The following is a 21,199-nucleotide window of genomic DNA, read 5'->3' on the forward strand; positions in this document are numbered from 1 at the left end:
TGCCACAACTACTGAAGCCCTCGCACCTAGATCCTGTGCTCCACAACAAGAGAAGCCACCGCAATGAGAAGGCTGCGCACCGCAACGAAGAGTAGCCCCCGCTAGCTGCAACTAGAGAAAGCCTGCGTGCAGCAATGAAGACCCAAGGCAGCCATAAATAAATAATTTATTTTTTTAATTAATAAATTAAATTAAGAAGCTAAATTAGAATGAGTAGTTTATAAACTGTTGGAAGTAGAACTCTTTTCATACTTTGTTTTGTGATTCATACTGTCAAAATTCAAAACATAAAGATATAAGTGAAACGTCTCACCCCATCCTGACCCTCAACAATTTATTCCCTACCCTGACAACACTAAGGTTCCCAGTTTCCTGTATGTCTTTTTCGAAATATTCTCAGTATAAATACGAAGTGTATTTATGAAACAAGTATATGGATATATATTATATGAAATAAATATAAAATATATGTGCATATTTTTTAATGAAAATGGTGCATATATTGTTCACGCTATTCTGAGCCCTGCATAGCCCCTGGTTTTGCTTGTTCACCTCCAGGGCTGGGGAACTCGGTCCAGGCTGGGACAGATTGAATTCGCACTGGCACCCTGTCACTTCCACCCCCTGGTCCTGGTTCTGATCCCAAGCAGGACGAGAGCAAGCTCACTCTCCGTGGCGGCCTGCAGAGGTCTTCCCATCCCTGGAGCATCTTTCCCCACACCCTCCCCATCTTGGCCGGAGCCCATCTCAACATTCAGGGCCGGGGTGGTCTCAGGACTCCAGTGCTGCATGGTCAGTGCAGGGGGGTCACTCCTGCACCACCGGCTTAGGGACCCTGTGCCTTTGCAGGCCCAGTCCAAGGTCCTGCCACACTAAGCAGATGGCTAGCCGCTGTCAATCTGTCCGCTCGGCTCACACCATGCCAGCCCTGGCCCATCACTGTGCCTTGGGATCTTGGGCACCAAGCGCAAGACCTCAGTCATCTTGCTGAACCCCCGTCTGAGAGGGGGCTCCCTCGGGACCCACGTGCAGCTTGCTCGGCCCCTCCTGCCCTAAGCATTTGTCTCCACGATGCACTTGAGGAACATGGTGTCGTCCTTCACGTAGGCATGCTTGGGCGACTGCAGCTTGTTGAGGGGAAAGAAGAGTGGGCAGCTGCTGGCCACACTGGTTTCACTCTGGGGCGGTACTTGGCAGTGTAGACAGCCGGGGAGAAGAGGCTGGCGGTCCTGCCGCAGGCTGACTCATGGCGCCGCCTGGTGGCACTCGTGACCTTCCGTAGGAAGGTGCCATTGTAGGAGGCCTCTTCCGTGAGGCGGGAGCTCTGCCCCAGCTTGCCCAGGGCCTGGTCTTTCTGGGCCAGGGTCTGCTGCAGCTCCACCAGCCTCCGTTCCAAGCTCAGGATGTAGTCACGGTCCAGCCGGCTCTGGTGGACGGAGGCGGCCAGGGCCAGGTGGGAGGTCTCCACCTCCTTGTTGAGGACGGCGACAATGTTCTCAAACACGCACAGCTTCCCCTCCAGCTCAGTCAGGAGCTTCTCCTTCGTGAAGTGCTGCAGGGCCAGCTCCTCCTGGCTCTGGGAGCAGGGGACCCGGTAGCAGTCCACCTCTAGGTCCCCAGCCGCCTCCACAGGCCCCTGCAGCTGCAGGTCTGACAGATTCCGCTCCAGGGCCACGAGCCCAGAGCCCAGGCCAGAGCCCAGCTGGGTTTCACGAGCCCCAACAGGAGGTTCAGGTGTGTGGCCTGGGCGGTGACCTCATGCTCCTGCATGAACTTTGGGCTCCCCTTGAATGAGCAGCCAACTCCGGCAAAGGGGCACCCACTCCAGCCTCGGCCGCCTCGGGCTGATCCTGCTTCTGAGACAGAAGGCTTCCTGGCCTCTTGGATGGGGAGTCGCCCCCTTTGCATTTGGGACAGATCCGATCCTCGCCATTCCTCACGTTCTCGGAGAGACAGACGGCGCAGCAGAGGGGCCTGGGCTCTGGTGGGTCCTGGCAGACGGTGGGGGGCACCCAAAGGGGAACTCGTTCTCATCGGGGGCCCCTGTTCAAGCTCCTCTGGGGAGGGGACCAGCCGCACGGAGTCTGTGCTGGGAGAAGAGGTGAGTTCTGGCCGGGCCACCCTCCCTGATGAGCAGGAATCTGATGATTTTACCTTCTAGCTGGCTTGTGTGGTTCAACGTCACAGCAGGGATGAGACAGGAATTACCCTTTGTGGTGAAAAGAATCCCCTGGATGGTGACTGCCGGCTCTAGGAGTGGCCAGTCATTCTTTTGAGCAAGAGGGAGGAGGAGAACAAGTCAGAGAGAAAAAGGAACCGTGTCACGGACTTTCAGGAGCCACAGTTAGAGTTTCCCCTGTCGGAGGACCTCAGGCTGACGCTGGCTTCCTCCACCTCCTGCCCGGGGTACAGGGGCAGAAAGACCCCCAGTGGGTGACTTGTCTATGTTCCCTGCAACCTCGGAGCAGCCTAGGATTCTCGGTGTGGGTGTTCACCGCCCCAGTGGAAATCCCCAGGGTTCTGGTCAGGTCCAAAAATGCAAGTCCCATGCATATTAGTTCTGCCCAGAGTATCTTAGGTAAAAGTCACTTTCGCACGGCGGGTCTCGGTTACCCCATCTTGGCGCTGCCGCCGCCTCCCAGCAGCCCCGCGGGAGCTTCCGGTGGCACAAGGACCCTTGGTGGCATCTTTACATTTTATCTTAATTTTCTCTATGTCTGCCTGAGGCCCGGGGCTGTATATTACTTCTCTAATACACTACTTATAATATAATAGAACTCAAGGAATGTTCAATAATGAATCAATAATATAGTGATCTCAATGGGCATATACAATGCTTATCTTTTGTATCCATCATTTTAAGCTGCGTTTAAAATCTTTATTTATATACTGTAAAGTTAAGTAAAATGAATTAGAGCCAGTGAAGACAGTGAATATAATTATTCACAGGGGAGAAATTCTTTGAAAATTGATCAGTTACTTCCAAATATATTGTCTTACTTTTGAAAAAATGAAACTGAATTTGTTCTGTATTGTAAGGAAAGATGTCAAACCATCGACCCGCTTAATCAAAGTGGACTGAATTTCATCAAACTATTTTCCGAGGCTTCCCTGGTGGCGCAGTGGTTGAGAGTCCGCCTGCCTATGCAGGGGACACGGGTTCGTGCCCCGGTCCAGGAGGATCCCACATGCCTCGGAGCGGCTGGGCCCGTGAGCCATGGCCGCTGAGCCTGCGCATCTGGAGCCTGTGCTCCGCAGCGGGTGAGGCCACAGCAGTGAGAGGCCCGCGTACCGAAAAAAAAAAAAAAAAAAAAAACAACAAAACTATTTTCCGACAAATGAAGTATTTATAATCATGGGCTTTTTTTGGACTAATTTTCTTTAAAGATTTTTTAATATATTATAGGTCACCCTTAACTTTTGATGAAACAACCGCCCCACTATGTAATATGATTTAGATGTATCATAAAAATTACCCTATCCCTAGAATACCTTTTTCATTCAGTTCACTGAAGCCCCCAAATCCAATCTGAGATGTATTCCTTTGACTAAAGATTACTTTCATCTTTCAAAATGGAAATCTTTTGGAACATGACATAAGTTATCAAATAATCAACAAATTTACAGATCTACTCTATACAAATGCTTTGAAGATTAAATTTACTGGGCTCTTTCCATGGACTTTCTGGTTATTGGGGTCTTAAGAAAGAAAAACTAAAGACCTTATTGAGTGAAAGGGATTGGGAAAGGGAAGACTGAAGACAGAAGAATTTTCTTATCCTACATATTTGCTCATAGCTCTCATTCTTTGTAGCCCTACTGGCCAAGTACTGTATTGATGTAAGGTCCAGAGCATGTTGTTTAACCCTCAAAACCCTCTAAAACCAATAGATAGTTTTATTTAAGTTAACAAATATTTATTAAATCCCTACTGTGTGTCAGTAGGTGCACCTTTCCTAGGTGCTTGGGATACAGCAGTGAAGCAAACAGATAAAACTCCCTGCCCTATTTAAGCGTATCTTCTACCAGGAGAAGTTAAGTAATAAACAGTAATCATAATAAGTAAGCAAATTATATAGTTTTTTTTAGAGTGATGGTTACTATGGGAAAATAGAGCCGCTTAAGGGGAGGATTAAGAGTGCCAGAGGTGAGACAGGTTGCAATTTTAAATGAGATGATCAGGGTAAGCCACACTGAGTCTGTAATACAACAATCCTCAAAGGTTTGAGGGTAAAGGTTGTTGGCCATGAGAATATCTGAAGAAAAGACTATTCCTAGTGAAGTGAACAACCAGTTCCAAGGCACCAAGATGGGGACATGTTTGGCATGTTCAAGTAGAACAGAGAGGCTAGTGTGCTTGGAAATGAGAGAGCAAGAAGGAAAGGAGAGAAAGCAGTGAGGTCAGAGAGATACTGGGGTGAGGGATGAAAGAGGTGGCCTTGTAGGAGTTGGCTTTTACTCTGAGTGAGATGTGAAGCCATTGGAAGGCATTAAGCAGAGGACTGACATGATTTGACTCATAGACAATTCTAACTCTGTATTAAGAAAAAACTGTAGGGAGGCAAAGTTAGTAGCAGGGAGTCCAGTTAGAAAACTATGGCAATAATCTAGGTGAAGATGTTGTGTTTGGGACTGGGGGGAGACCACAGGAAATAGGAAGAAATGATCAGATATATTTTGAAAGTAGAGCCAACAGGGTTGGCTGATGGATCAGATGTGGGATATGAGAGAAAGAGCAAGAAAAATGTTGACTCCAAAAATGTAGGCCTGGGATCATCATCAAGTGATAGGGGGAAGACTGCAGGTGAAGGAGCTGAAGGAGAGAAGACCAGAAGTTCCATTTTGGACATGTGAAGTTTGAGATCCCCATTAGCCACCCAAATGGAGGTTTTCAGTAGGCAATTTGGTGCGCAACTCTAAAGTTCAGAAGAGAGGTCTGGGCTAAAGACATAAACTTGGGAGACTTAGGGCATATACGTAGAGTTTAAATCCACAAGACTGGTTGAGATCACTAAGGGAGGGAATGCATATGGAGAAGAAGAAAAAGAACTAAACTCTGTGGCACTTCAACATTGAAAGTTCAGGCAGAAAAGGACAAACCAGTAAGAGGAGACCAAGAAGCAGCAACCAGTGGCATAGGAGGAAAACCAGGAGAGCGTGGTGTCCTCCAAGCCAAGAGAAAAAAGTGTATCGAGAAGGAAGGAGGTCTTAACTCTGCCAAATGCAGGTGACATGTTAAGTAAAAAGTGTCCTGAGAACTGACCATACATGCATTTAGCAGCATGAATGTTACTGGTGACCAGAGCAAGGATGGATGGCATGATGGGGGCAAAATATTGATGGGAAGGAGTTTAGGAGGTAGAAACAGACAGTGAGCAACAACAACTATTCCAAAGAAGCAGATACAAGTATTACATCTGTTTTACAAAGGCTCCAAGAGGGTTTGTACTTGCCCAAGTGCACATACCAGTATCCAGTACAGCTGGGACCTAAAAGCAGATTTGCTTGAATTCAGAATGTATCCTATACAGTCTGGGATCTGCCCTGTCCACAGATACAATAATTTAGTGAACAGAGAAACATGAACTAAAAATAACCATTGATCTCTCGTCTTCTGTGTTTTTCTACCAAAAATTCAGACTAGTATTCTTACGGTCTTCCACAGCATAAAATCCCCTCTCATTTTCTAGTTCCTTCCTCTGTGTGGTCTTGTTGTTACCTCACTTGTGTAAGCATTATCCTCACTCATCTGACACTCTTCTCTTAAAAAAACACTTCTCTTGTTTACCTTTATGTCCAATTATCACATTCAACTCTTTCCAGATCTCTGAATCTATATGTTATTTCCCATTTACCTAGGAATCAATGTCCTTCAGTCCATTTCATCTCCCAGTAGATTCTGTCTGTAAGATCTATAATAAATCCACTACTGATTCTGACTGAGAGGTTAACATGCCTCATAGAGTCAGAAAATAGAGTGAAGAATCTTTGTGTTCATGTATTGGTATATGGTTGAGGGTGGAGGAAGTGGCAGACAAGGAACAAACAAAGCTGGAGATAAAACTCCAGAGTAACCTAAATTTCTAGTAACATCCCTAGCATTGTTGGCAGAAAACGAATCCAAGGGTGGAAAAAAGCAATATGGTCCATAGCATGACAAAGAGAGGAATTGGAAAATAGAGTTTCATACCAAAAAGCTGGCAGAACACACGAAGTGGACGAGGGAGGGAGTCATAACCATAGACTTGGGCCAGTCAGATGGCAGGGAAGATAGTGAGAATGAGCCCAGGAGCACAGATGACTTGGCATGAAGTGCCCTGCTTTTGCTTCTCTCCTCATGGCCCGTCTTCAAGTGCCTTATTTGTTCTACTAAGTATTACCAAAACTCCTCCTTACACTGGAAATATTCATAGTCATAGTGACAAGCTCAGTATAAACAGAACCTCTATTCTACAATGCACTCTGTTCTGGGTCACTGGAAACACTGATTTCTTCACAGGTGCTACTAACCTTTATTAATATGACAGTCCTAGTCATGATATACATCTTTGCAACAAGCTGGTCTGTTCATGATGGATTTATATGTTTTTTTCAGCCTGTTTTTGTGTACACTGATTTTTTCTATGTGTATTGCCAGCCTTATCTCAATGAAAGCCCATGACTCACGATCTGTGTCTCTGAGTCATGCTCTGAAGTTAGGTGAGTTAGCCTTAATTTGGTTCTTTCCACTTATCAGTGTAAGCCTTGTGTCCCGGAGAACTTTGTTTTGTTTTCCTTCCTAGCACTTGGAACTCCCTCAATTGGTAGTTGATAACTTCCACAAGTATGCATTTTACATGAAGGAGTGAAAGTTGGCTCAATGACAGGCAAGAAGAATAAAGCAAATTGGCACTGAATAGAAACTGTGTTGTGAAAGACATTAATATTGAGGAAAGCAGAGATTTTGTAGATAAAGTTTCTTGTTTGCTTCATTGTAAACCAATTGACTTCACTCTCTAACTGTAGGTCACAAAGGAAGATGACAACCCTGGAGAACTTGATAGATATGGGAGGGGGACATGAGAGGGAGACGTCTTGTCCATTCATGTATCCGAGATTAAATTATTGTACCAGAAAGGGAAGAGTGGATTAAATAAGAGAGTAACATGCAAGCACCAAGTATTTCTATCATAGCCTGATGCCCCAGAAGAAAAATAGTCTGAACTTGTGACTTCATTTTATATCCTGACATTGTCTGTTATTTAAAAAGCCTTATGAACTAATAGCATCTGAGAACCTGAGAAATGTGCCTGCAACTGAACTATCTGGTCAGGAAACACATAGACAATGGTCTGAGTAATTCATTTATATGTTAGAACAGATAGGAGAACTTATTTAACTGTCAAAGTGTTTAGAAGGAGAATCTTGAAAGTGTACCTAACATTTTTCTTTTCTTTTTTGCTCTACTATTTAAACTTCACTAATTTACTGGGTCACTTTTTCAGCAAAGAAAGCTTAATTTTTTGCTAATTTTTCACATGGATTTTCAGACTTTTAAGTAAAGAATTCTTTACATCCTAGGAATTTTGCAGACTCATTCATAATAGTTTTAAACATGTTTAACACTTTATTACTCATTCTCAATGGGTAATACAAAATTAATTTTTATTTGATGTTGTAATATATTATGTTTCTTTTCCAAAAAACTCATCTACATTTGGTCTATAACAAGATATTAATAAAATGAGAAGGCCAAGTGTTATTTAGCATCCAGGATAAAGCCAGTCTGTGGTTCCACACTTTTTATATATTACAGACATGACTAATTCAGAAGTAGATTGTTCTTGAATAGGCATATATTATGTTCCATTTTAACAAAAATAGATCTTTGTTCCTTCTTCCCTTTACTTTTCCTCTGAAAAATATTCATGGAGTCTCAGCTATTGTCCAGGCGCTGTGATAGATGTCATAGATAGAGCTGTAAACAAGCAAAACAGACATATTTCTTGCTCTCACGGACCTTACATCTAGGGAGATGGCCAGTTACTGAAGAAATCCTTATACAGTCCCAGTGGTCAGCACTATATAGACAAGTATAAGGAAATATATATTAATCTGTGCATCATGCTTCCCTGGGGAAAGGAACTAAAGTACAAGAAGCATTAAGCTAGATGTAAGGGAAGAGATTTGGGAGGCAGGTACATTCCAGGCTGGAGCTTGGTACAGTGGTCAGGATCGGATCATGAACAAGCATGATTTTTCAATCTTTCCCCTGAACCCAAACCTGGAGATGCCACAAAGGTAAAAAAGAATTTTGAGGGATCCCAGAATGTACATCAAAGATTGCGAAAAGTCCTTGGAGACCAGAAGGTGGGTGAGGTCCCACAGAACCTAGAGGAAATCTTTCTAGTTCTATACTTTCCTCTCTTCACCTTTTACTGGCCGGCTCAGTGCCTCCTCTGCCCTACTGGGTTCATGGGAGTGGACAGAAAACCTAAGTTCCAGTCAAGCACCTGCAACAGGTGGTAGTTCATCTGGACACCACTGGCCCCAAGTTAGGGAGGAAGAATAGACTAACTGCCTAGTGCAGAAGGAGTGAGTGGCTTTCCATCACCAAGCCCCTACTGGGTAAGTACAAGGAGAGACAGCCCCCAGAAAAAAGCAGTGTTTGGCACAGGTTGAGGGTGGGCAGGTTACAAAATGCAATACCAGACGCTCTTCTCCTTTTGTGGTCACCCTCCAGCACACATTATCTTTACCAAGAGGTGTATCAGCTTGGATCTGAGTTGTCATCTCTCCCTTCAGGTACACATGACCAGCAAGAAAGATGGCAGTTCCACTAATATGAGCACAAAGGAAAAAATAAACAGACATCTGAGGGGTACAAGTGCAAGCTCTATGAAAGAGTCCACCTATCCATGAGAAAGCAAAATTACTGGACCAGATTAAAATACACAAAATATCCCTATCAAGATTAAAGAGAATATTTTAAACGTCAAACAGTTTAAAAGATTTCACTAGAGCTATTAAGCAGGAAAAAATTAATATTGAAATAAAGGACTTAATTTCTTAGGGAGATTGAGAAAAAATACCAAAAATTATTTCTGAAAAGTTTGCAAGCAATTCTTTTTATTAATGAGACTCTTAAACAAAAAGAAAGAGATTTTTTCCGATTTGATCATTGACTACATATTAAAAAGTTCCTCAAGCCTTTCTTTAGGACTGATTCTTTAGCAGAAAGAAAACAAACAGATGATTCTCAGCAAAAGAAAATTGTTTTTTCATAAATAACACAAATAATGTATAAATATATACTTACTAAATTAAGTTCAACACAGAAGTATGTAGAGGAAAAAGTGAAAGTCTCTCTTCAACATCACTCTCAACAGTTTGCTTTTCTTTTTCTAACATAAGTAGGATAATACCATTTTATTCTGTAACTTGCTTTTATCGTGTAAAATATATTTTTAATGTATATAGTATATATGTATTTCCATGTCAGTACTTATAACTCATCTCTTCTTTTTTAAATTATTTGCCTTGATTTTCTACTTTATTTTAAAAGTGATTATATATGTTCACTATAAAAAATCAAACAACACACAAATGTATATAAAGCAAAGTCAAAATCCCCTTTCATCTATCAACCCCTTATCCTTTTATCCATTTACATACACACATGAAAAATAATATGAATTTATATATATTATATTATTATTTGTTTGTTTGTTTCCAGTGCTGTGAATTCAAACACTGAAAAGAGAAAAATATGCTTCCACTCAGATGCGTAATGAGAAAAGAATACATTCGTTTCCATTCCACACCAGTACATACATGTAAGCTCTTCTGTTACAGTTTGGCTATGAATGGAACCAGGCTATATATATGACTGCCACAGTTTATTTGCTCACTTGATAATATTTCTTGGCAACCATCTCTGGTTAGCATATGGAACTAAATTATTGTATTGATGAATGAGAATCCTAGGTTTTACCATTCCAGCCCAGATAGCATCTAGGTCTTTTAACAGAACTATTTGGAATGCTATTAGATTGAACCTAATTCTAAAGATAAAACCACATGTTTGCTATAACGATGTTTCTGTATAAAAAGGGATAATACACAAACATCTGTCTGGAACAAACAGTAGCAAACTATATACAGTATTTGAATTCTCCTTTCATTAAGCTTATGGAGCTTAGTAATATCACAGATGCATTCCATCCTCCAGGCAGCTCTTGGCCTTTCCAAAATTGTACTTGAAAAACTGGAATGAATTATGATGAAATATCAAGTAATTATTAGTCTAAATAATTTTCTACAAAAAATTGGAAAGGCATATTTAGGGGGATTTTACAAACACAAAGGAAACAGATAGGGTAAGTTTTTAATTTTAGTAATCACTGCAGTTCAGAAGTAGTCTTCTCCTTTCTTCTTCTTGTTTTCAGTGAAATAGTCCTGCTTTTCTTTTATAGGCTATATCTCTGGTTTTGCTTAACTAGATTAATAATAACTTACTGGTTTGTAGTAAAAAAAATTACTATTTTTCTAAAATTTTTACTATTAAACTCATGAAATTTTATAGAGTCACTGGAAAAATCTAGAGATATAAAATTATTTCCATTTGGTTCTTCAAACACAGGTCTGTATTCTTCTTTTTAATATTGGGCATTAGACAAATTAACATTTTTATTAGACTTATTAAACTCATTTTAAAAAATCAAAAATTTTACAGAGAATCTCTTTCAATTACTGTTTTTCTTCAGTTACTTTATATTTGAAGCTATGAGAACAAAGAGAAAAAAATGAAATGAAATATAAAATATGAAGACAGAGAAATAAAGAGTTTCATATGCAGTTCAGTGTGAATAGTAACCAGTAAAAGACAAGAAATCTTGCTTCCAACTTACAAATGATTAAATAAACAATAGTTAAGTTAATCAAAGCTTCATTTTGCCATTATTCAAAACAAAATAATTATCCCTCCCTCTTGGTTCCAACTGGTTATTTTTGTGTAGTTTCTGCTGCTAAATCTGGATTCTTGTGGAGAAGGAATATCTTATTCCCTTTAGTCTCCCCACAGTAAGACACACTAACACCTTGTTAGTGCTCAACACAGTACTTGAATTAATAAAGCAGGACATTTGTAGTTTTTTCTGAACATTATCTTCAAGTTGGGGCAACAAAATGAACACAATTTTATTTTGCAATGTTTCTCCTTGGGGTAGTAAAAACATGTGTGATTCCTCTAATCTTTTCTGCATATCATGTCCAAGTTGACATAAATTCATTCTCATCCTGCCATTGGAGACACCAATGATGTCTCTGTTTTAGGATCTAAAAAAAAAAACCAAAAATACAAAAAAACCCTGACAGTCGAACTCTAACTTGACTCCTTTATGTCAAGTGTCAAGCTTGCCTTTGGAATATTGTATAGCTATAGTAATAACCTACAAAAAACTCACTTTACATTTTATAAGACTTTATGGTATAAAGCATTTTCATGTATATTATTTTATTTAATCTTCATAACAACATTGTAGTATCATTGCTGTTAAACTATATGAAAATCTTGGAAATAAGGTAGAAGGATGATTACATGTGCTTTCATCTTAGAAATAAGGTAGAAGGATGATTACATGTGCTTTCAATGTCACACTGGAGCATTGTTTAATAGAGTCACCTAAGACTTATTGAAATCTCTAGAGCAATGAACTTTTCTTTCACATACTCTTTATTATCAATCAGAGTCCAAACTCTATAATGTTACATTTTACCTTGGATTTTGTCTGCTAGAGATGCAAATAATTTATGTCTGGTTGAAATTATAACCAAAGGATATGGTTTTATTGCTCTTTAAGATGTTATCCAAGTTTGTATTTAACCGAGAAATCCAACATTTTTTATTCAGTGCATAGCAATGCTCAGTTCCTCAAATGCCTTTTGTAGAAGTTGACCATCCTGCTTCCTTAATTGAGGAAATAAATAAATCTTTGACACATATTTACTCTTTATTTGTATAATACCCATGTTCTTGAAAAAGTATTCTTTGATATCATCACACTCATTCTCAATTAGCTTCCTTTATATCAATCATGAAGAAAGAAACACAGTGGAGCTATTTTATGCAAAAGTGAAATAGGGACACATTAGAATGGTCCAGCTATAATGATCACTTGAATCAATTTGTCCAAATTATTAATTCTTAGAAGACAGCTATTCATAGGTCACAACGTTCTATAAAAACCAAAAATGAAACTATCCAGCATTTGCCTATGGGAAACACACAACCAGTACCAGACTCTACTAAAATGAAAGTTGAGGGTGGAGTCAGGGAGACATGAATAATGCCAACCATACAGAGCTGTCATTTCATTTTTCTCATACAAATTTAAAATGAAACACATGTGATGTGTGGGTACTTCAAGATAAAGGCGAAGGAATGACTAAGCATTTATGAAACAGAGACATAAACAAATTGTCATCAAATTAAAAGCAAAAGCCAGCTCTGGTGTGAACAAGGTCACTTCAAGAAGTACCTTTATTCTGTTTTTAGCTGTTGTCTTTTATGCTAACTAGAGAAGTTTGTGTGTGTGTGTGTGTGTTTTATTTTTAAGACCCCATAAATTTCTTTTTATCAGTGAGGAAAACCAATCTAAGAAAGCCTTCAGCAGAGTCCCCCTGCATCTCTTTGGCCAGAACTGGATTATATGTTCATTCCTAAAACAATATCTGCGATGGATTATCTTCTATCAATTGTGATTCAACATTTGGAGCTGGAGATTGGAGCCACCACTCCTCAAGGATAGGACTATGCAAAGGGAAGTAGATATCTAAACAAAATTAGAGTTTGACTTGAAAGGAGAAAAAAAGAGAATGGCTGTTGAGTAGGCATCCAATGGCCTCACCTTAAGATAGCCTTTTTTCTTTTTATTTCAGCTGTCCAGCCACTGCTAAGTCACTCAAGGCTGGATCCTTCATCGAAGCTTAGATAATATGAGCTCCTCTCTAGGATCTTTGAACTCAGAACCAGAGAATGAAGTTGCTTGATATTATAGTGTCCATAAAAAAAAAATCCAACTGGGAAGGTGAAGAGGGGGAGTCTTGGCAACAACTCATCGGTGGTTGTCCCTCAAGTCCTCATGCAACTCTCCCCTTCCCATGGTTCAACAATATGACACAATAAATGCTTCTTTGTCAAAGCTAGTTTGCCTGAGGCTAATGCCACTTGAACTCAAAGAGGTCTTGAGTAACAAAGCAGTGCCTCTGGTGATCTTCTCTGCTCCTTTGTAGTACCCATTTCCCCTCTTCACTTAAAACAGTACCCTGTGATGAGAGTTGATTTTCTCACTCCACTCTCAGCTCTGGGGGTGGGCCCTGATTGTTCCTAGCTAATCAGTACTTCTCATTCCTTTGGCCATATTTAAGATTGGCTCAGAGAGAAGCCTATGACTCTTAGCTAATGTGAGTCAGACTCAGGACTTCTGTTCAACTTTGGGAGCAGAAAGATTTCCAGGGTCATGACTTGACCTCTGATCAAGCCAGCCCTAAGCCAGCTCCACTGTCTTGGTTTGAATCTCAGTCCTTCACTGTGCTTCAGTTTCTGCATCTCTAAAATGGAGATATGCTACTATCTTCAAAGAGTCTTTGTGAGTATTAATGAATTAATTCATGCAAAACAATTAGACCAGTGCCTGACACATACTCAGTGTTCAATAAATGCTACCTATGACTATCATTAATCTCTAGATCGTCAGTGATTGAGTGAATAAATATTCTTTTTCACTTGAGCCAGTTTGTGTTGGAATTTCTGTCTCATGTAACAAAAAATCCTTAACTGTATAGATCACATAGAGAAGATGGAGGGCTATTCTCTTTTCTCCCATCTAAGGCTGTATGCATATGTCCTCCACATATGCTACCCAGAGGAAGAGCATGGCTCACTAAGAAAGAGGCAGAATACATCCACATGTAATTAATCCATCATGTCTTTCTACATGGAGCTGTAATCTCTCTGCTAGTAACTGTGCCAGAGCTGTGTGCAGCATACTGGACAGAAGTGCCTGGAGGCCCTGTTAAAATACAAGTTACTGGGACCTACCCTTTGGGGTTTTGAATCAGCAGATCTGGGAGGGTGCCCATGAATTTGCACTTTTAACAAGTTCCCAGGTGATGCTGATGCTGCTGGTCCCCATCTACGTTTTAAGAACCACTGTTCTAAACCGTGGAATCATACCTGGAGAGTATGAGAGGGGTGTAAAGGTGCCTATCTCTTCTGGCATTCTGAGTAAACCATAGAGTAGCTTCCTGAAGATGAATGATTGTCTAAACTAGTAGCCCTACTTCTATCATGTATTAGATTTGCTCTGTTAGCATTTGGTTAAACCATCTTTATTGGTTCTTCCTATTCCTTTATGTCTCCCCTAAAGCAAATATAAAATCAGTAAGACAAGTGTAACTGCTCTTATAGTCTACTGAGTGAGTAGAGGTCATGAAAGCTATTAAGATAGAGTAAGAAAATGATTGGTTAGAATAAATTATATGCTTGGATGCAGATGTCCCATAACAAAGCCAAAATCAATCTCTGTATATATACTAAAAGAAGAAAGCTATTAACTGTGTTGAATTAAGATTTATTTTCTGGCCCTTGCAAGTGATATTTATTTCCTGGCCAATTACTACAGAAGTATTATTTGCTAAAGTTATACAAACTATTGGGATATTTTAAGGGAGTGCTAGTGAGAGAAAGTTCTTAAAAACTCATAAAAATGAGTAGCAGCTCACAAATCATAAAAAATGTACATAGAGTGTCTCAAACAGATTAATTTGAGATACTTTTGTTACTGAAATATCCTCATATTTTCTAATACTCCCTTTAAGACATGTGAATTGAAAATCTTTTGACCCATCGCAAAACTTTCAAAATAGCCAAAGGTGTCAGTTCATACAGATCACACTAAATTAATAAACATCTTCTAATAGTCTTCTCCCAGAACTTTTAAGTAGGAATTATTTTCAGTTTTACTTATTTATTTTTGAATTGCTAGAATACAAGTAACCACTGAAATCAAACCAATGTCTCTATTATCTTCTTTATTTGTTTTTGGTAATCTTAAGACTTTAAAATGTCCAGACAAATTATTTTTAACTGAGTTTAAAGAAAAAGAAAGAAAGGAAAGGAAAAAAATTTTTCCATGCTAAAACCTCAGGAGCCATGCTTTATCCCCACAGAAAATGTTAATGGCTTAGTAAAGTTACCCCAAATTTATGGGTTCATTTAAATATGGAATAAGGTTAAATATAGTGGTACAAAAAGCACCACTAGACAAATAACAGAAAATGTATCTTGATGTTATGACCAATATTTATTCACTCAGATTGAGAGCTGCATAAAAGCAAAGTAGAACCTTAAGGAGAAATTTGAATGATTAGGAAAATGGAAAACTAGATGTTGGCATTTTCCCATAATTCTCATTGCCCTGTATTGGTTTCTTCTATTCCTATGTAGAAGGGAGAATATTGCACTCTATAAAGTTTCTTTTTCTTACTGAAACCAGAATAAAATTTCAAGCTATATGACAAAGGAATTCAGGGTTTGAGGGAGAGTTGGTTTGTTTTGGTTCATTCCTTCTATACGCGTATTGCAAAAAAATTTTTAACCTAAGTGATGTTTTGAAATATTACCTACTTGTAGACTGTCTAAAATAAAAATCAATAGCTTTTTCATATTCCTGTAAAAAACCTGTTAGAAAACTTAAATGAAATGAAAATAGATCTATTGACAGTAATTTCAAATCAATGTCACACACAACAAAGGAAAAGGTGAGGTTGAAGGTGGGGAAGGATCTAGAAAATGCAGGACTTTTCTTTAGTCACGTAGAAGCCATGCTAGGTCCTAAGTGGGGCATGACATGGTTTGTATTTTGAAAAGTCCCATCTTGGCTGTTGTATAGAGAATAATTTATAGGAGCAAAAGTGGATGGCAAGCCAGCTGTAGTCTAGGAGTAGCGATGGAAATTGGATGTATGTTGGTAAAGTGCTTAGCACAGATTCTTGTGCAGAGTAAGCACTAATTAAAATTATTAATCAAAATAACCTCATATTTCTATGTTTTATCATTTTCCTCTGAATCGCGTCTCTCCTACAATGTGAAATCCAGATATAAAAGTATATTTAAGATCTTCTGTTATTCAAGTTCTCTTTATTTTTCTCAATTCCCCCCAAAAGTCCTCTATTCCATGACTTGGCTATTAAGCAGAGAAAGTAGAAGCAATCATGCAATAAATCCTTCAGCTTTCAAACGCCAAACCTTCAAATTTGCCCTAAATCTGCATTGAGTTTTTCCTCCTGGTACTTGCTTAAGAGGCATTTCTTCTCCCCAAGGCTAATCATTACCTCAACTCTAGATTTTAGCCCATTCAGCCGTCTTTCTTTAGATGATCACTTCTCTCTCTGGTATCTTTTTTATTTACTGACTCCTTCTCACAGCACTTAAATGTCTTCTGCTTCTCCCATTTGCAAAGAATTCCCAGCTCTTTCCTCTCTTCACTTCAAGATTTCTGAAGTTTCAAATTTTGTGGTCTCCATTTCCTTACACTTGGGGTCTCCATTTCCTTACCCCTCCTCTTTCTTCAACCTCATAGAATTAGATTTTTCCCTCCATTTCTTCACAGGAACATTTTTGCTACTAGAGAAAATGGGTACTTTTCAGTGCTTCTTTCGTTTACCTTCCTGGAAGCCTCTAGCACTGTGGAGCAATCTTCTGTTCTTGAAATGCTCTTTTATTGAATTCTATGAAATTGCTCTTTTCATTTCCTCAGGAGAATTCTGCCTGGTCCCACAGACTATGTTAGGTCCCCTGTTATATGCTTCTGGAAGAGGATTTAACACGGAAGTTTTAGCCGAATCCCTAAAAATGTACCAAAGTGAGGTGCCAAGCCAAGATGGAAACTTTTAGAAAAAAAAATATCAATATCTGTTTTGTGACTCTTCAGGCTCTCACTCATATTAAGAGAAAGAATTTTTGAAGATGACTTCTTGGGAATAGCTGGTCAGTGAGACCAGTGTCCATCAATGGGGAAGGTCTCTTCATCAATCTCAAACCTAGTGTGAGAGGCTTCAAGGAGACCTTTTAAATGACTCACTATTTGTCGTCTACAGTTAAGGAGGCATAGAAGACTGGTGTCTTACATGCTGTCTAGAAAGTACAAAGGGGATAAGAGATGGTCTATATGCTAAGAGATGAGATGAAGGAGAAGAGGCTGCTTTGGTGGCAGCCTGCACTCCCAGAATCTATAAAGGCAAAGCCTGTGTAAAGGTCCTCAATATCAGCTGTGAGACATGCACAACAGAAAATAGATGTGGAGTTGACTTAGGTCTTGCCTCACAAGGTCATCTAGAGGCAGGGGTCGGATAGAAGGCCTCAGCAGAGAGAAGCTAAAGGAATCCTGACATACTTAGGGTATGAGGAAGGTGTATGCAACCTGCAAGAGGAGAATATATCATTTCATGCAAGGAAAGCACCAGTGAGAGACCCTACTAAGAGCACACAAAAACATCCTCTATGGAATCAGCTTTAGAGATGGGCCAGACCCAGAAACCAAGAAGTCTGGTTAGGATAGTCTCAGTCAAATAAGAATTTTTCTGTTCCGCTGCCCTCTCCTTCCTTCCTCAGAAGAGTCAGAAGCAAGAACGAGTAAAAGGGTAAGGAGTTGAATGACAAAGAGAAAAGAAAACAAAGAGGCTGCTCCCCCTGCAGAGATTCTAAATGGGGGAGGGGAATAGCTTGTACATTGAATGGACTTGGAAACTTTGATTATTACAAGGGACAAACACTCTGATTTGGAAAGTATTTGCAATTTAAAGTGACCATAAGGGCTTCTCTGGTGGCACAGTGGTTGAGAGTCCACCTGCCAATGCAGGAGTCATGGGTTCGATCCCTGGTCTGGGAAGATCCCACATGCCGCAGAGCAATTGAGCCCGTGCGCCACAACTGCTGAGCCTCCTCTTTAGAGACCACGGGCTGCAACTACTGAGCCCGCGTGCCACACCTGCTGAGGCCCACGCTCCTAGAACCCATGCTCTACAACAAGAGAAGCCACCGCAATGAGAAGCCTGCGCACCACAGCAAAGAGTGGCCCCCGCTCACCGCAGCTAGAGAGGGCCTGCACGCAGCAGCAAAGACCCAATGTAGCCAAAAATAAATAAATTAATTAATTAAATGAAAAATAAATAAATAAATAAAATGACCATAAGAGAAAAATGACACTACCAGTGTTTTCATATGAACAGGAGAAGATCACTTTCCACCACATTAAAGGGGTAATAGGAGACAACCTAAAGGTACATTGTCTGTACATGCATTTGTCCTGTGTGCTCAATGTGTCAATTGCACTCCTAGAAACCTGGCACACAAGTTCAGCTTTGTAAATTTTATCACCATTATAAGTATTTATTTGATGTCTGCTTATCTCATGAGAGCTGTCTTGTAGCTTTATCCCTTGACCTAAGCATTCAGCGCATCATTCCTACATTAGTCTTCTAATTTCATACTATTTTCTGGACACGTCATGTCCCATATCTTCCCTCAAATTTTGCTCCTGCTATTGTTCCCGTACTGATATCTCTACCTCTTCAAGTCAGGAAGCTAAAAAATATAAATGTTACTTAGCTTTAAGTCTCTCTTAATCCTTCTTAACCCTTCTTTCTCCATGACTTGTTTCTTACAGCTCCATGCCTTGGTGGCCATTACCTTCTCTGAACTACTCTATATTCTCATTTTCACATTTCACATTTTCATGTGTTGATTTATCTTCCCAACAATATTATAAGGTCTTTTTGAATACAGATCAACTATTATATTATTTTCACAATCTATTGCAGCTAAAAATATTATTTATTTCCTCAAAAAATATTTTTAGAGTCTACTTTGGGCCAGGCTGTGTGGATTAATAAATATTTATGGACTTTGAAATGATGTCTGTATGACATCTTGTACATAAGGTAGAATCAGTCAATTGTTTTTCAAATGTGTATTTTATTTTAAGAGGCACATTTAATTTAATTTAATTTTGTTTTATTTTATTTTATTCCTGTGGAAAAGAAACCCAAATAACATTGTGCTGCATTTAAATTCTGCAGACTTGATTGTTCAGTAGTTTCGCAGCTTCTGTATATCAATTGTACATTTTTCACTGTTGTTAGAAAACAATGTTCATTATTTGGAAAGTACCTGAAGCAAATTTTTTCTCTTCCCTTTCTAGACCCATTTCTTCATGATTTCTTCCTCTATTTTTTCTTCTCTTGCTGTTCTTTATCTTAGTTAAAAGATTGTTATTTATAACCAACAACAGAAGTTTAAAATAAATAACATCAACAATAAATGTATACAAAAGAATGGTTTGAAGAAAATCTGCTAAAATATTAACAGTAGTTGTGTGGATATAAATGGCAACTCTGAGCATTTGGGGGTTTTTTCCTTCTTGTTTGTTTATTTTATTTATTTATTTATTTTTATTTTGGCTGTGTTGGGTCTTCGTTGCTGTGCGCGGGATTTCTCTAGTTGTGGTGAGCAGGCGTTACTCTTCGTCGCAGTGCACAGGCTTCTTATTGCGGTGAGTTCTCTTGTTGCAGAGCGTGGGCTCTAGGTGAGCTGGCTTCAGTAGTTGTGGCACATGGGCTTAGTTGCTCCATAGCATGTGGGATCTTCCTGGACCAGGGATTGAACCTGTGTCCCCTGCACTGGCAGGCTGATTCTTAACCACTGCGCCACCAGGGAAGACCTGTTTGTTTATTTTTGATAAACGTTCCTTAATGAACATGTATTCATGTAAAATAAAGATAATCTTTAGGGGTTAATTTTGTAAAATGTATCCTGTCCCCTTTCCTTTTATTGTATTCTAAATCTAAATATATCCCAGGCTTCCTTTTATTTTACTGTTATTGTATATGAACATAAGTATAAAGGGAACTGGGAAACATTACTTTAGGGACATAGCTAACTGTATTCTTGGTATTTAAAAAGATTTTTCATGAAACTCTCCAGTAATGTTTTATCCCTTTGAAGAGCAAAACACTGAGCTAAGCCAAACAGTTTTTTAATCAAGCATGTTTAAGAGACAACCTGCTCACAGTGCTAACATCAAAAATGAATATTTCAGTTGCTTAAATTAATGCATTTAAAAATCCTTTTGGACATCTCAAAAGGTATTTCTACCAGTGACAATACAAAACTACTTTATCTGGGCCATGTTTATAGTTGTTTATTAAGTGTGGTGCACTGTATTATGCTTTCATCTCCATTTCAGAATCCAAGTAAACATTAAATTCTACATACTGTTAAATTAAAAGAACATAAAGCTAGCTGTGTTTCTTGAGAAAATCACAAAGTATTAACATAACATGAGTGATTACTATCTGATGCTCCTTTCCAATGTATTATTAAGTTACATTATTTTAATTGACTTTCAAAGTTTTCTTAGTAAAACTTGTAAAAGCTAGTTTTAGGATAACCACAATTTTTGTTATTTCTCTTACCTCTGAACCATATTTCTTCCTCTCTTTTTGTTTTGCTTTGTTTTTCTCTTTTCTGTTTTTTTTTTTTTTTTTTTTTTTTGTCTGTGCTAAATTTCTATGTCTTTGAAGTCACTACCTGCTTTGAAGTTTAGCCTGGGAAAGCATTTTGTTTTGTAAGCCAAGAAATAATCTGAGAGAGATAATCATAGTTATATGTGATAGTGTGAAGGATTTTTCATTCTACCATAAATACTTCATGCATGTAAATCTTACCACTCACAGTTTTTTTTTGTTCTTTTTATCCCAGTATGAAGTATATACTACAATGCCTGCCTCCTTTCTCTCATGAAATTCTTCCCAGTGAGGAGAAAAGCATGCAATATATCGAAATTCTAAACACACACTAGAATTAAGAGCTGAAAAGCAAAGTTATAGAAGTTAAAACAAGTTGGGCTAACAAAACTGCAATGAAAACTATAAAGAAGTATTAATGAAATTGTTTAAAAGCATTCCTTGAAACATTCAAGAAGTTTCATTTTCACTAATTACAGTAAAAGAGTAAAAAGATTATTAGTACAAGAGATGATCTTTAAAATTTTTAGTTTTCACCGTTTCCTATAATGATCTAAATAATAATAATAGTAAGTCTAATGTACTAAAATGTTTAACTGCCTTACACTAATACAAGTTATCTATGCATTTTAAC

General features: G+C 39.0%; 1 protein-coding gene across 1 annotated transcript in view; it reads right to left on the minus strand.

Annotated features, from left to right (window-relative positions):
- Positions 1–1,099: 1,099 nt before the first annotated feature.
- LOC309971991 (TNF receptor-associated factor 1-like) overlaps positions 1,100–21,199 on the minus strand; it is a gene marked incomplete at both ends in the record, with an annotated part of 85,827 nt that continues 65,727 nt past the window's right edge. The window contains 7 exon segments of the mRNA XM_082855420.1: positions 1,100–1,707; positions 1,710–1,820; positions 1,823–2,005; positions 2,008–2,043; positions 2,155–2,269; positions 2,590–2,757; positions 8,689–8,818. Of these exon segments, the coding sequence (XP_082711546.1) occupies positions 1,100–1,707; positions 1,710–1,820; positions 1,823–2,005; positions 2,008–2,043; positions 2,155–2,269; positions 2,590–2,757; positions 8,689–8,818 (1,351 nt within the window).

The sequence above is a fragment of the Leucopleurus acutus genome, assembly GCF_964270905.1.
Source record: "Leucopleurus acutus genome assembly, chromosome: 15".
NCBI classification, from domain to species: domain Eukaryota; kingdom Metazoa; phylum Chordata; class Mammalia; order Artiodactyla; family Delphinidae; genus Leucopleurus; species Leucopleurus acutus.